This window comes from Pipistrellus hanaki (genome assembly GCF_964339955.1).
Source record: "Pipistrellus hanaki genome assembly, chromosome: 1".
Classification (NCBI taxonomy): Eukaryota; Metazoa; Chordata; class Mammalia; order Chiroptera; family Vespertilionidae; genus Pipistrellus; species Pipistrellus hanaki.
This window is the reverse complement of record NC_140503.1, coordinates 9,693,361-9,707,425: the sequence shown is the minus strand read 5'-3', so window position 1 is coordinate 9,707,425 and position 14,065 is coordinate 9,693,361. Positions and strand designations below refer to the sequence as shown.

Genomic DNA, 14,065 nt, shown 5'->3' with positions numbered 1-14,065 from the left:
ACCCAGTAAGATTATTAAAGAATTGTCTAGTAGATTCTTCTCTTTCTTGTCAAAGAATTCAAAGTGCCATCACAACATGCCACATCCGACTCTGTAATTACAATGTAATTAATTGTATGTGCTTTGTTTCCTAGTCTCTTTTGGCTACCATCTAAGTCAGACTTCTCCTAAAAGTCCCCAATGGGTTTTGTAAGTTTTTTAGTTATATCAATATTTTATGGGGAAAGTTAAATGCATAGTTTTGTTTTAAACTGGGTAATTCCGATATATTCACCAAAGATTTACTGCAATTCTAATAGGATGGTTCCATGGTTTTGAACTAAAAATCTTTACAGTCACCCATGCCAAATGCTCCTTGAGGCAAATCTGCACAAAGATCCATAATCCATATGGTACTATCCTGTTAAATGCTTATGCTACAGCTAATTGTTCATCACTGTTTATAGTGTCATTACTAACTTTAAATTAAAGCATCATACTCACTTCATCAGCCACAAACTCCTTACTCAGACCAAAATCTGTCAGCACCACATGGCCATTAGAATCAAGCAGAATATTCTCAAGCTTTATGTCACGGTATATAATCCCCAACTGTAAAAACAAATAAATATGCATTTAAAAATAAGGATTTCCAAAAGTCTTGCTTATCTTCCTTAAAGACAAACAAACAAACAAGGCATTCTCAGGATGTTATAATAGGTCCTAGTCAATGAACAGGGCAAATGTAAGTCCCTCCATCTCAGGCTCATCTGCGGGGTTTCCTGGGTCCCTCCCTTCCGTTCTCTGTATAGTGAGGGTCTATCCCTGCTGTACCTTCTGTAGCCATTGCTACCTGGTACCCGGTGACCACTGCTGCTTCCTGTTTCTATTCTTGTCACAGCTCCCATCCTCACCCCAGGTGATGTGTAAGTGCCCCATCCTCACCCCAGGTGATGTGTGGGTGCCCCCATCCTCACCCCAGGTGATGTGTGGGTGCCTTCTTAGCCAGCTCGAGTCCTTCACCTCCCTAATGGCATCAGCGGGTTTCCATTCTAACCAGATCCCACAATGGTCACTCCTTTGTTTTTATTCCCACAGCTCTTCCAAATAAACTCCCATTTTTGTTTCTTCCTGGGAAAATCAGTGCTGGCAGCTATATCAAGACTAATAAAACTGGCTTTGTGCTATACTTCTTTGTATTTACCTTTTTAGGGTAGGAAGATTAAGAGAAACTTAGCTGAGATCTGACCTGCTAGATTATTTCCACTCCATATCAAGTACATTTGTATTCAGTATTCATCATGTTCTCTTATTTCTGTGTTTCTGATTACCCTGTTTTAATGATAATGAATGTTCATGGATTTTCCTTTCATAAACAAAATTACAGCTTTCACACAAATTAAAAACTCAATTTACTGAGCTTTCCCATCAGAGCTCTGTTCTTGTTAGTTTTTGCTCAGGAATTTATGGCCATCTCCACCATCATTCTCATGCCATAAAAAACTACATCTAATATTCCTAAACATAAAATAGAAAGATTGTTTCTGCCTATTCCTGGGCCCAATTTGGTTCATGAAAGATGTCCTTCATGAAACTGCTCTATTTTGTGTGTATATAATATACCCCATTTTTAAGTGTTTAGGTACTACCTGAAACTTTATTTTCAGGAATAATTCGGAGCCTTTTTAAAGACTTTGTAATTGCTAGAATATCTTACTATAAAAGTGTACTTCAGTGCTAATGAATAACTCTCCCTCTTTTAATAAAATTCTTATCATTTGAGAGAGGAAAAAAAAAATGTCCTAACTACTTTATATCCCACAAAAATAATCGCAGGCATTAAGCTTGTCACCATACCAACAAGTCTACCAAAAGGAAGAGATGTCAGCTCCCATCATCTCAGCTCAGCTTCCTCCCTTCTCGCCCCCTTTCCTCTCGCCAGGGCACTGCCACTGCTCCTGGAGCCTTCTCTCTTTCCCCGTTCTTACATATTTTTCATTCACTCCCCTTAAGATTCCTATACTGAACCCCATCTCCCTCCACCTGCCCAACCTCATTTCTATTCTGGGCTGGATCTACCTTTGTCTTGATTCCCTCACTTCTTCTCTTACAACTTATCATTTTTTCTCAGAGCTTCTGCCATCCATTGCCACCATCTTGCCATTCTAACCTTCCTGTCCCTTTAAAAATTCCATCCTTGATCCTATCTTTCCCTTCGATTTTCTCCATTCTTTTCTATGGTCACCTGTCAACTAGTGTGGGGTAGGGATACAAAACGAAGAAGAAGAGCGGCTTTATGTTGTGCCTACATCATCCTAATTCAGTGACTCAAACCAAGCCAGTCTCCTTGTAGCCTCACAGGCTTTTGGTAAAAATTGCTCTAGAGCTTTCTATTTCTGAGGCATAGGTTCAGCAACATAATAACCGCTTCCACAATAATTCTTCCTCATTAAGTTAAAAAAAAGTTTTAAGTCAAAGTTTCTTGGATTGAGATTAATAGTATCTGAAACAATGTTTTTAAAAGCTTAAACTAATTTTATAGAGTTCAAACTGCATCACAGACGTAAGTTTCATGTAATGTTTTTAGTAACTCAGTTCATGCTATATGAAGGGAGTGTGAGAGAGGGTCTCAGAAACAAAACAATGAAAAAAAAAAAGCTAGGGTGGGAGTGAGAAAGCTGGATAGCACAGGTAGATGCTTCTTTCAAATAACTCATCTTCTCCAACCTCAGCAGAAAATGTACCGTGAAGATGTAAAGGGAAGTAAGTCTCTACTAAGGAAATACGACTTCTGGCTTTATTATAAAGATTATTTGAAGTACGGAAAAGTTATTGTGATAACTATGTATGATGCCAGGTAGGTACTGAAAATATCAGGGGAATACTTTATAAAGTATATTATTATCTAATCACTATGCTATACACCTGAAACTAATACAAAATAATAAGAATGAAAAATTTTATTTTGATGATACTTTATAATAAGCATTAGGATTTTTTATAAAAAAATAAAGACAGAATATTGCTCAGGCTCTGCATTTTAAATCTGCATCACAGGAACTACTAAAGAAAGCAGATTTTAAAAAGGAGAACTATAGCCCGGCCTGTGGGGTTCAGTGGTTGAGCACTGACCTATAAATCAGGAGGTTATGGCTCTGGTCAGGGAACATGCCCGGGTTGGGATGTGGGCTCAACCACTACTGGGGGACATGCAAGAGGCAACTGATCAATGATCGTCTCTCATCACTGATGTCTCTATCTCTCTCTCCCTTTCCCTTCCTCTCTGAAATCAATACAAATGTATTTAAAAAAAGAGAGAGAGAGAGAACTATAAAATTGAGAAACGAGGTTAACGGTGTACAAGCGTGCTTTCACAATCGCCACAAAGACAATGACACGTAAAAACATTAGCTGTCTTAGCCCCATCATGACTTCAGTTAGTAGATTTTTCAAAGAGAGAAACCTCAAAGGTTGAGCATCTTACCTTGTGGAGATGTTCAAGGGCGAGCACAATCTCTCCAATATAGATCTGCACCTCGTGCTCTGTGAAACGCTCTCTTTGAGAAAGATGAGTAAAAAGTTCTCCACCATTTATATAATCTAAAAATGAAATATATTTTTCTTTCTTTGACTTGTGTTCATAAACTAAAGGAAGAGTTTCCTTTTAATCAATTTGGATTAACCACAAGGCACTGACTTGAATATATGATTTTTGGTGTAATACTTAGTATACAGCTTCATATGGAAGATATTACTAAATTCATATACAATACAGTTTCATAAGATAATGACTAGTCTGAACTACAATCAAATGAAATTGCATAGAGTATTGCCATTAAAACCATTACATGAATTCTACATATATTTAAATATAGTTTCTCAAATACAGCATATCAGAACCTTCAGCCATCACCAATGTGCATTGAAAAATCTGCCACTTCAACGACTATAATAAAAAATGAACAGAACAAAACAAGACACAAAGGAAAATCCCAGCTTTCCTTTTAACAGTCACTATTTTTAAGCCGATCCCCTATTTTCCAGGATTTCCTATGCACCCCTTCCAAAAATGTATATTAGGTAGCAGATAACGTTTCTATTGTTCCTCAGAGCCCCAAAGTAAAAGTAGCACCACATGGCCTGATCAAAACACCTGAAGCTAATTCTTACTCCATTTCCCTTTCAATTGGCCCTATTTTTCTCAAGAGGAATCCTATATAATAAAAGCCTAATATGCTAAGTGTCCAGTAGGCTGTCCAACCAATCAAAGCATAATATGCTGATATGCTAAGACTGCTCAACTGCTAACTATGACATGCACTGACCACCATGGGGCAGATGCTCCAACCAGTAGGTTAGCTTGGTGCTGGGGTCCAGCCGATCAGGACTGAGTGAGGCAGGCCGGACACGCCCTAGAGCCCTCCCGAGGTCCCTCCTCAGCCCTGATTGTGCACTGGTGGGGTTCCTCAGCCTGGCCTGTACCCTCTTGCAATCTGGGACCCCCTGGGGGAATGTCAGAGAGCCAGTTTCAGCCTGACAGCAGAGCAACTGGTTACTGACATGCACTGACCACAAGGGAGCAGACGGTCAATGCAAGAGCTGCCTCCTAGTGGTCAGTGCACTCCCACAGGGGGAGTGCTGCTCAGCCAGAAGGCGGACTCACGGCTGGCGGCTCCCAGACTGTGAGAGGGTGCATGACAAGCTGAGGGATGCCCCCGAGTGCACGAATTTTATGCACTGGGTCTCTAGTAATGAAATAAGAGACAAAAAGGCTTCAGTGAGAAATAAATAAGGAAACAATAAAAAACACGACAATTATATTCATAACTGGCTCTAAGAAAACATTTGTTAGTATACTGATAATAGTTTCATCAGAAACTACCACTGCCACCTTAACACACATTTGTGTGTGAGAAACAATGTAAACATAGAAAATAGTCACAGATACAATATAAAGCTTTTCTCCTAAAAAAAAAAAAAAAAAAAAAATTGAAAAGCATGTATCACAAACATATCCATTTGTTGAGTTTACCAAAATCTGATAAAAAAACAAAGCAAAATCTTGATGAACTCACAAATTTTTGTTTTACCTTGCTCATTTAACTTTAAATTCCAAATAGCAGATAAACAGCAATGGCTGGTTGTTTTGCAATGTAATTTACAAAGCACATGCCAGTAAAAAGCATTATCCTCTAAGGCTGCATCTTGCAAGGGGTTTTAATTATAGCTTAGCACAAAACTAGTATTAAAAAGGTGTAAAGAAACACAGCATTACTGCAAACTGACAGTGGATTTTTTTCTACCTTTAAGTAGTCACTTAAATCTAATATGGTATTTATGCATAAATACTATGATTTACTTTTGACTCTGGGAATCTGGTTCTTACTCGTAAGGCATGGCTCTTCTAGAATTTTGATGAAAATCTTGGGATGTTTGCTAAGTCCCTGTACCTTGGGAGGAAATGAACTCCAAACTCCGTCTCCCCTGAGGTGGGAGCTGTTGAAATCTTTATTTGGCTTCTGCAGCCACTGGCTACTTAGATTCTTGCCCCACCCACTGCTGAGGAGTCCGTTAGTGGACACAGATTACCGAACTACCTCCCCCATGGGTGCCCTCTTCACAAGTAAGTTTTGGAGGTCTCACAGTTCTCAATAGTAGACATTCGGGACAGGGGGTGGGTGGCTATAATGAGATATTTTTTTGATGGCCACAGTAAACAATGTGTCAATCTTTTTTGGAGAATGTGCCAAGCTAAAAGGAACATTGACATATTTATGGCACAGAATTTCAGAGAAAATTTATGTCTTAGGAGTGAACCCAGGGTTGTTCTCTCGTTATAGTACTTGGCCTTGCCTACAGAGATATCTACACTTTCCTAAGAGATTATCGCCTTAATCTACCTGCCTGTTAAAGCAGAAGCAAATGAATTTGGCAACCTAGAAGAGCTACATTCTAAATTCTTGCCAGAGATTAGAACCTCAAAGTATCTGCAGTGCAAATCTCATCAAATGTTCAGTTATGAGAAATCATACATACATACATACATACATACATATGAAGGACAATATTGGTAATCGATATGTCTTTCTGGATATGCCACAATGGCTGGAGCAAAGTCAGAGCAGGAGGAAGCTACAACTCTAATGCTGTTTTAGAAAAATTATACTTTAATCTTGTTTCACAGGCTAGCATTAGTGGGACAGTGGCATGAAACTTGGCATCAGACTAGGACAGTGGTTGGCAAACTGCGGCTAGAGAGCCACATGTGGCTCTTTGGCCCCTTAAGTGTGGCTCTTCCACAAAATACCATGGCCTGGGTGAGTCTATTTTGAAGAAGTGGCGTTAGAAGAAGTTTAAGTTTAAAAAATTTGGGTCTCAAAAGAAATTTCAATCATTGTACTGTTGATATTTGGCTCGGTTGACTAATGAGTTTGCCCACCACTGCTCTAGGAGGGCTGGTGAAAACTCCTTTATATCTGGGCCCTATTAATTTTCTGGGTCACACTGCCTTAAACTTGGGTTTTTAAGAAAATGTATCTTAGTAGAATTTCAAGCTTACAAAAATATTTGCAAAAAACACAATACAAAAAATCTCCATATTCCCATTATGCAAATCTACCAATTGTTTATATTTGCTTCACTTGCTTTAGTAGTCAGTCTCTCTGTTTTTACATATGTGCATATTTTTCCTTTGCTGTTGAAAGTAAGCAGGAGACATCGTGTTCCTATCCCTAAATCCTTCAGTGTGCATCTCCTAAGAAAAAGAACATCCTTGCACAGAAACAGAGTACAACTATCAATGTCAAAAACTGTAACTATGATAAAAAAAAAAATCTAATTTACACTCCCTAGTCAAACTCTGTGATTTGCCCAATGACTGCTCTTTGTAGCTATTTTTTTCCAGTGCAGGACCTAGTTTATGGTCCCACTGGCTATCACAGCTCTTTAGACTGGAACCCTCGGTCTTTCTTCCTTGACCTTGACATCTTGAAGAGGCGAGGCTAGGCTTTAGGGATAGGCCCTCCTTCTGAGGGCCAACCTTCAATTTGGGTTTTACCTAATGTTTTCTTATGGTTAAATGCAGGCTATGTATTCTTGGAAGGAACATCAGTGAAATGGTATTGCCTTAATCTACCTGCCTGTGAGATATATTGGGAAGCATGCGATGTCAATTTTCCCAGTACTGGTGTTAATCCCGATCATGTCATTAATGTGGAGTCATTAAGGTGGTGTCTGCTAGGTTTCTCCACTACGAAGTCACTAGTTTCCCTGTGTAACTAACTGGTAAATTGTGGGGAGACGAATTAAGACTGTGTAAAAATACCCTGTTCCTTATCCAACTGGCACCCATCCGTTTTAGAATCCAATGGTGACTTCCTAACCCACCGTCCTTCTCTATGTTGGCTGGCATTCTCCCATAGGAAGGGCTTTCCCTTCACCTCATTTACTGCACTTTCTGACTTGGTGCCACTAGGTGTTCCAGTTTCATCTTGTACTTTTTCTAGGCTTCATTTTAAAGCAGCCACCACTATGGATCACTATCTGCCATGGGTGGTACTCAACACTTCACCCGTGTCAAAATTTATGTCAGAGACCTTAACCAAGGCAGCAATAGGGAGGGCGTGTGGGAGGGGCTCTCACACCCTCTGTGGGTTTCAAAGCCCTACAGGAAGAACTCCATGGCTACAACAGAGCTGGCTGGTGTTAACAGCCCCTCCCCTTCACTTCCTCTTCCCTCTGAAAAGGATGTCCTTCTTGCTCTCTCTTCTTGCACATGTCTTGCCTGGCTGCACAGACCACACTGCAATCCTTTCTTCTTCCCCAATAAGTACTTTCTGATGAATACCTACTCAACGTTTTGTTTCCAGTCAACACAGGCATCATCCCATTTAAGCCAAACAACTCCAGGCAGATGGGAAAGCAAAGGGTCAGAGAGAGTAAGTGGCCTGTCTGTTAGGAAACACTGAAACCCAGAGTTGAACGCAAGATGGTACTTAAGCACAGGACGGGAAAGAAAACAGCACGTTCTGGGAGAGTGAGTGGGGTGTTCAGATTGGCTGTAGCATAGGCATCAGAGCACAACGTGGGAGACTGAGTGAAAAAGGCTGAGGATGGCGTTTTGATGATATCCACTTCAAGTAAAATGGGAGGCTTTAAGCAGTGGAATGATCCAATCATGGCTATGTGTTAAGAAAAGTAATTAAATTGTAATAGAAATTATGAACTGGAAAGGATAAGAGAGGTCAAAAACTGAACATCACAACCATCTAATTTCCTGCTATTAAAAATAATGATGCTGTTCCTGACACACCAAAGGGGACAATATACATGGGCTGAGCTATGTAGAGAAAAGAAATCATGTGGTTCTTCCAAATACCAGCTATGAGATCTTGGCTACCTCTCTTGACTCCCTGAGCCCAGGGCACATCATTTGTAAAACAAAGATGGTAAACCATGCCTTGAAGGGTTGGATGAAGACTGAATGAAATGATGTATAGAAAATGCCAAGAGTGGTGCCTGATAACAAACAAGTACTATAAAACTAAGTATTACAATGAAAAGTATTTGCTACCTTCATCTCAAACTCCTCTGTAGCTCTGGAGTCTGGGATTTTCTGGCCCTCAACCAACTTTACTTCATATTGACATTCTCATTCTTATAATAATTAGAAAAATAATAAAGACAACAAGAAAACAATGCCACAAGAATCCCCCTTACACATACATTTTGTCCACTTGGGCAGGTAGAGATTAGCAGGACAGATTCCTGATACTGGATTGTTGAGTTACAACATACGTACATATCAAATCTTGATAACTGTTGTAATTTTTAATGTTTTCCTCTAAATAGTTATAGTCATCTATATACCCTATCAATAGTGAATAAATGCATTTTAAAAAATGTTTTCAGTCAAAACCGGTTTGGCTCAGTGGATAGAGTGTCGGCCTGCAGACTGAAAGGTCCCAGGTTCCATTCCAGTCAAGGGCATGTACATTGGTTGCAGGCACATCCCCAGTGGGGGGTGTGCAAGAGACAAATGTTTTTGTTTTATGAAAAACATGGTCGATGTTTCTCTCTCATCGATGTTTCTAACTCTCTATCCCTCTCAGTTCCACTCTGTGTAAAAGCAATAAAATATATTTTTTTAAAAATGTTTTCACTAACTCATTATCATTATCTTTCATCTTTACTAATCTGATAGGCATTTCCAGAACATAGAAATTCTAAAGGTGCAAAGGAAAGAAGAGAGAAAGAAAATATATCAAGCAGTTGGACTTGAAATATTTTCAGTGGAAGTAAAGACTTATTCTGTTCCTAACTGAAGAAAAGAAGAGGACCTTCCATCAATAGTCCACATTCATGATAACAATGATAAACAAATAAATAAATCTGATATGTTCTCAGAGGCTGTGAGGCACATTTCATCAATATGACTCTTCCAAAAAAGTTATCAACTTATAATTATATTGAGATTTACTTACAGACCATACAGTGAAATACCTTACTAGGGTGCTTGCATAGACTACTGGTTTCTTGATTAAATTAAAAATGTTTTTGTTATATGAAAATGATTATATATCAACTCTTTTATGTTTTGCTAAGTGATCTTTAAACAGAGAATGGCTCATAACCTATATCTATAAAAATGAATAGAAATAATTCCAACTGCCACATAAGATTGTCATGAGGATTAAATGACAATTTAATTGAGAGTTAATCCTTGGCCAGAGAAGCACTAAGTACTAATTGCATGGTGACTATTAGCTATTATTATTGATAATTGCTGCAAATGCAGACATCAATTACAATTTATAGAACTGAAAAATATTGCTAAGTTCAACTGCAATAATTTTAACATAAAATTCAAATTTATGGTATCCTGACTTAAGCTATTCTCTCAATATAAGCATAAATTTAAGGTTTTCTATAAAGCACTATTAGGGTCTAATTAGTTTTAATCAGTAGTAAGCTAAAGAAATTTCCTTACATAACTGATATTTCAGTGCAATGCTCAAGAGATATCTGGTTTTTATTCAAGTGCAATTAACTTGCTTTTAAAGATTTTTATGTGACAGTAGCTGGAGTGCCAGATGCAGCACTTTGATGCTGTGTCTCAGAAGCATAAAAATAACACAGAAATCACACAAATAATGTGAAATTTCAAAAACACATTATCTCTCTGATTTTCAAACACTACCATCCTTCCTAAATCCAGTATGTCCCATCCTTTCTTTCCGCCTCCTTTCATGGCAAAACTTCTTTAAAGAGTGGTCTGCATGTCTCATCTGATTACTTTCCGTACTTACCCTCTGTTCACTTCCTATTGCTGCTGTGACAAATGACTACAAACTTGGTGGCTTAAAGCAACACAAATTTATCATTTTATGCTATAGATTAGAAGTGTGACATGCAAGTCACCAAGATAAAATCAGGATGCAGCAGAGCTGCATTTATTCTGTAAACTCTAAGAGAAAGTCTATTATTTTCTTGCCTTTTCCATCTTTAAAGAGGTTGCCTGCACTTTTTGGCTCATGGCCCCTTCCTCCATCTTCAAAGTCAGCAATGACGGTTGAGTCACTTCTCACATTGCATCATTCTGACCTCTTCTATAGTAGCATCTCCATCTGACTCTCCTCTCTGCCTTTCTCTTCTTCCTCTTTGAAGGACCACTGTGATTATGTTGGGTTCACTCAAGATAATCTGGAATAATCTCTTTCTTGTAAGGTGGTCAAGTGACTAGCAATTTTAATTCCACCTGCAACCTTAATTCTCATTTGTCATGTAACCCAACGCAGTCATAGGTTCTAAGAATTAGGATTACAATACCAGATTCTTTATTGTTCTCTTAAAAAAAAGAAAAAGAAAAAAAAAGAACAACATACGTTGTTAGTTGGTTAGTTTCAGCTGCTCAAGACCTCTACATATCTGACTTGATGTTGAATCGGAAGCCTCTCCATTGTTCATAGTTTTGTGTTTCTATTAACAGGTGAAGAAGCTGACATACACTGGAGATACTGAGTTCAATAAACCAAAAAGGATTATTAAAAACTCTAGACGTTACCTAAAGAGAAGTTTTTCATTAAATATGCAAAAGGATAACCATGGAAAGAGCTGGTTGACTTTCAAAGACTAGGTCTCGTTCATGCAAGCTCATGGAAATCAGCTGACAGGACAGGAAGTAGCAGAGTTAACTGACAGAAAGAAGGGCTAAGAGCTACCTCCTGCTTTCAAGGAAGGAGTCTCTCTTCTGCTTTCACTCTTCAAAACTTACTGATTTCCAGTAATACTCTGACTGACATCTGGTCATCTAACATTTGTATCACAAGTCTTCTCAGTTAGAATTCTCTCTCTCATATTTCTTCCTATGGTGGCACCTTCCAAAGAGCTGTTATTAGCCCGAATTTCCTCCGGATTCGACCCCACCTCCACCCACGTGCACAAGTTACTCGGTCTTCTTTTATTCTTATTTCCTACATATTTTTCTCTTCCTTCAGTCACGCCTCACATACATTCATTTCCACACTTTCTGGTTCTCATTTGCACCCCCTCCTCCTCCTTCAGATCGCCTAAATCTCTTGATTGCTCCTTTTTCTTGTCTTGTATCGAAAGTACATGATGAACCATACACACCTGAAAGTAATTTCTTTTTAATGTTATGCCAAAGTCATCTTGAAGCATCCATCTTATATAAAAACTGCTGTTTGGAATTTTAATCCTGCTATTTGGCTTCTGTAAATGCTTGCTTGCTTAAATAATAAGGAAAATAAGACTACTCCCATTTCAGAGAGGCCATTAAACCTTCCCCAGATGAAATTATCAGTGCTGGTGCCAGGCCAGGCCTTTGGTTGAGGTCTCAAAGCCCCAGCACATAGGGGCTCTTTACGAACTGTCAAAGGGGGCCTGAAAGATCCCATATTTGGGAGACAAAGAAAGGTAAAAATATATAAATAGGGAAAATTCCTCCATATTGGGGCCCAGAATTTGTGGACCCGCACGTAATAAATGTAACTCCATCTCTCTAAGTATTGCTTGGTTCTTCTCCGGCTTTCTGTAACAATCTCACTTTTTTCCTTTCTGTTTTAGCTCAACAATCTAATAGCACCTCCTGCAAATGCCTCCCCGCTTATCAAAATCATTATAAATTTCTGACTAAGACAAATTTACCAGTGTTGTGAATTAGTCATATTAACTTCAAAGCAAGGCAGGATCTCAGTTGCTATCTGATTTGCTATATACAACAGACTGCAATGTATCATGAACCATTCCCTTGCCATCTCAGCAAGTATCCTCACCTGTGCAATTTTTGAGTTGAAATTAATATTCAAAAATGAAACTTCAATATAACTCACTGAGAGAATGATTCATGGTAGCAGAACTGTCTATGAGCCAGGTGGCTGTTATAGTTATAATTGTGTGAAGTGTGCTTAACATTTAGCATTATATAATTCAATGCCTAATATATTAATTTGTTATATTTAAGAGTGAATATTATACCTAGCAACTGTGTGAAGGCCCTACTAACTGGGTGAATGCCCCAGTAACTGTGTGAACCCCCTAGCAACTCCCACCTGGAACCAGAACCGTTACAAGCCTGAGACCCACTGAAGACCCATTGGTGATACCCGAAGAAAGCAGGAGAACGCCCAGAATCGGCTATAAAAGAAGCAAGGTTGGAGGCATCAACCAGAGACACCCAAAGGCTCCTCCACCGACAGTCGCTCTCCGCTCCCTTCCCCCTTCCTGCCTGAAGCTCTGCCGGAGCTCCACGGAGCTCGCCGTGAGCCGTGAACTGTGAGAGGCCTCGACCATCGCTGACCTGCAGCTGCAACCGTGTCCTGTGTGTGTCTGTCAGTGCGGATCTCCGGTGCAGGCTTGCCGAGTTCTGGAACCCACCAGGCCTTAGGTAAATAAACCGTGTGTGATTCGTGCACTTAAGTTTTGTCTCCTGTATTTAATTTATGCTCGGCCATTTTATTAAGAAGTACCTTGGTAACTCTGTATAAGTCCACTACGTGGCTGAGGAGCCCTTGGTCACCTGTGCATACGTCCCTTGTGGAATAATTGGGACACAGACACACACACTAAAAGAGCTAGATGAACATATATACTAATTGATAACAGAGGAAAATATAACAAGGTAAATTATGGGTAGTAAACATAATTTTTTCTTATTTTTTTAAAATATCTTTTACATGCATATAGATGCCTTTGTAGAAATAAAATAGTTTTTTTAAAATACCGTACTTGTTACAAAGGTCTATAGAGTTTGTTTATCCATTAGACAAAAAGATCAGCTGGGTCCCTGAAGAGCTCAGTAGCATCTAAATTCTTGCTATTAATCTCTACTAACACAGAAACCTGAATAAGGTCAGTCAATCAATCTACCTTTAGAGACAGTTACAGGCTGAACTGTGTCCTCCTGCCCCCAATATCCACACATTGAAGCCCTAATCCCCAGGCCCTCAGAGTGTGACTGTATTTAGAGACAAGGCCTTTAAAGAGGTAATTAAGTTATTAAAATGAGGCCCTTTGGGAAGGCCCTTTCCCACCTGACTGGCGTCCTCATAAGAGGAACTCTGAACACAAAAACACCACCAGGGGTCTGAGTGCACCAAAGACCCACCACATGAAGAGGCAGCAAGAGGGTGGCCATCCGCGAGTCATGGGGAAAACCCTACAACAGACCCTTTCCCTGTGGTCCTCAAAAGAAACCAGCCCTACCGCATCTCGCTCTTGGACTTCTAGCCGCCAGACTGTGAGGAAATACATTTCTGCTGTTTAGCCACCCACAGTGATATTTTGTTATGGCAGCCCTAGCAGACTACCTAATGTACTTGAAAAAGTAACCTAAGAAGAGAAGCAGTCCAGAGATGGAAGACGCTGATGATACCTTGCCATAATAACAGACAGCAGCTGTGTGTCACTGAAGGATGCCCAGGACCAAACCAGAGAGGGTTGGACCTGCATTACCACCATTTGTCCACCATCCAGAACTGAAATATCATTGCTGACATGCACACATAAGGAACTGTTTGACATTGAAATTGGGTCTCAAAAGAACTGTTGACCTAGAAAGAAACTCACT

The 14,065-nt window shown here is 39.4% G+C and overlaps 1 protein-coding gene across 2 annotated transcripts in view; it reads right to left on the bottom strand.

Moving 5' to 3' along the window:
* RPS6KA5 (ribosomal protein S6 kinase A5) overlaps positions 1–14,065 on the bottom strand; it is a 120,870-nt gene that overhangs the window by 63,520 nt on the left and 43,285 nt on the right. The window contains exons 4-5 of one of the 2 annotated variants that reach the window (XM_084883895.1): positions 3,464–3,579; positions 484–591 (exon numbers count right to left, since the gene is read on the bottom strand). The exons of the other annotated variant lie outside the window; for it this stretch is intronic. Coding sequence (XP_084740021.1) covers positions 484–591; positions 3,464–3,579 — 224 coding nt within the window. The remainder of the gene's footprint in view (positions 1–483; positions 592–3,463; positions 3,580–14,065) is intronic. 2 annotated transcript variants of the gene reach the window in all.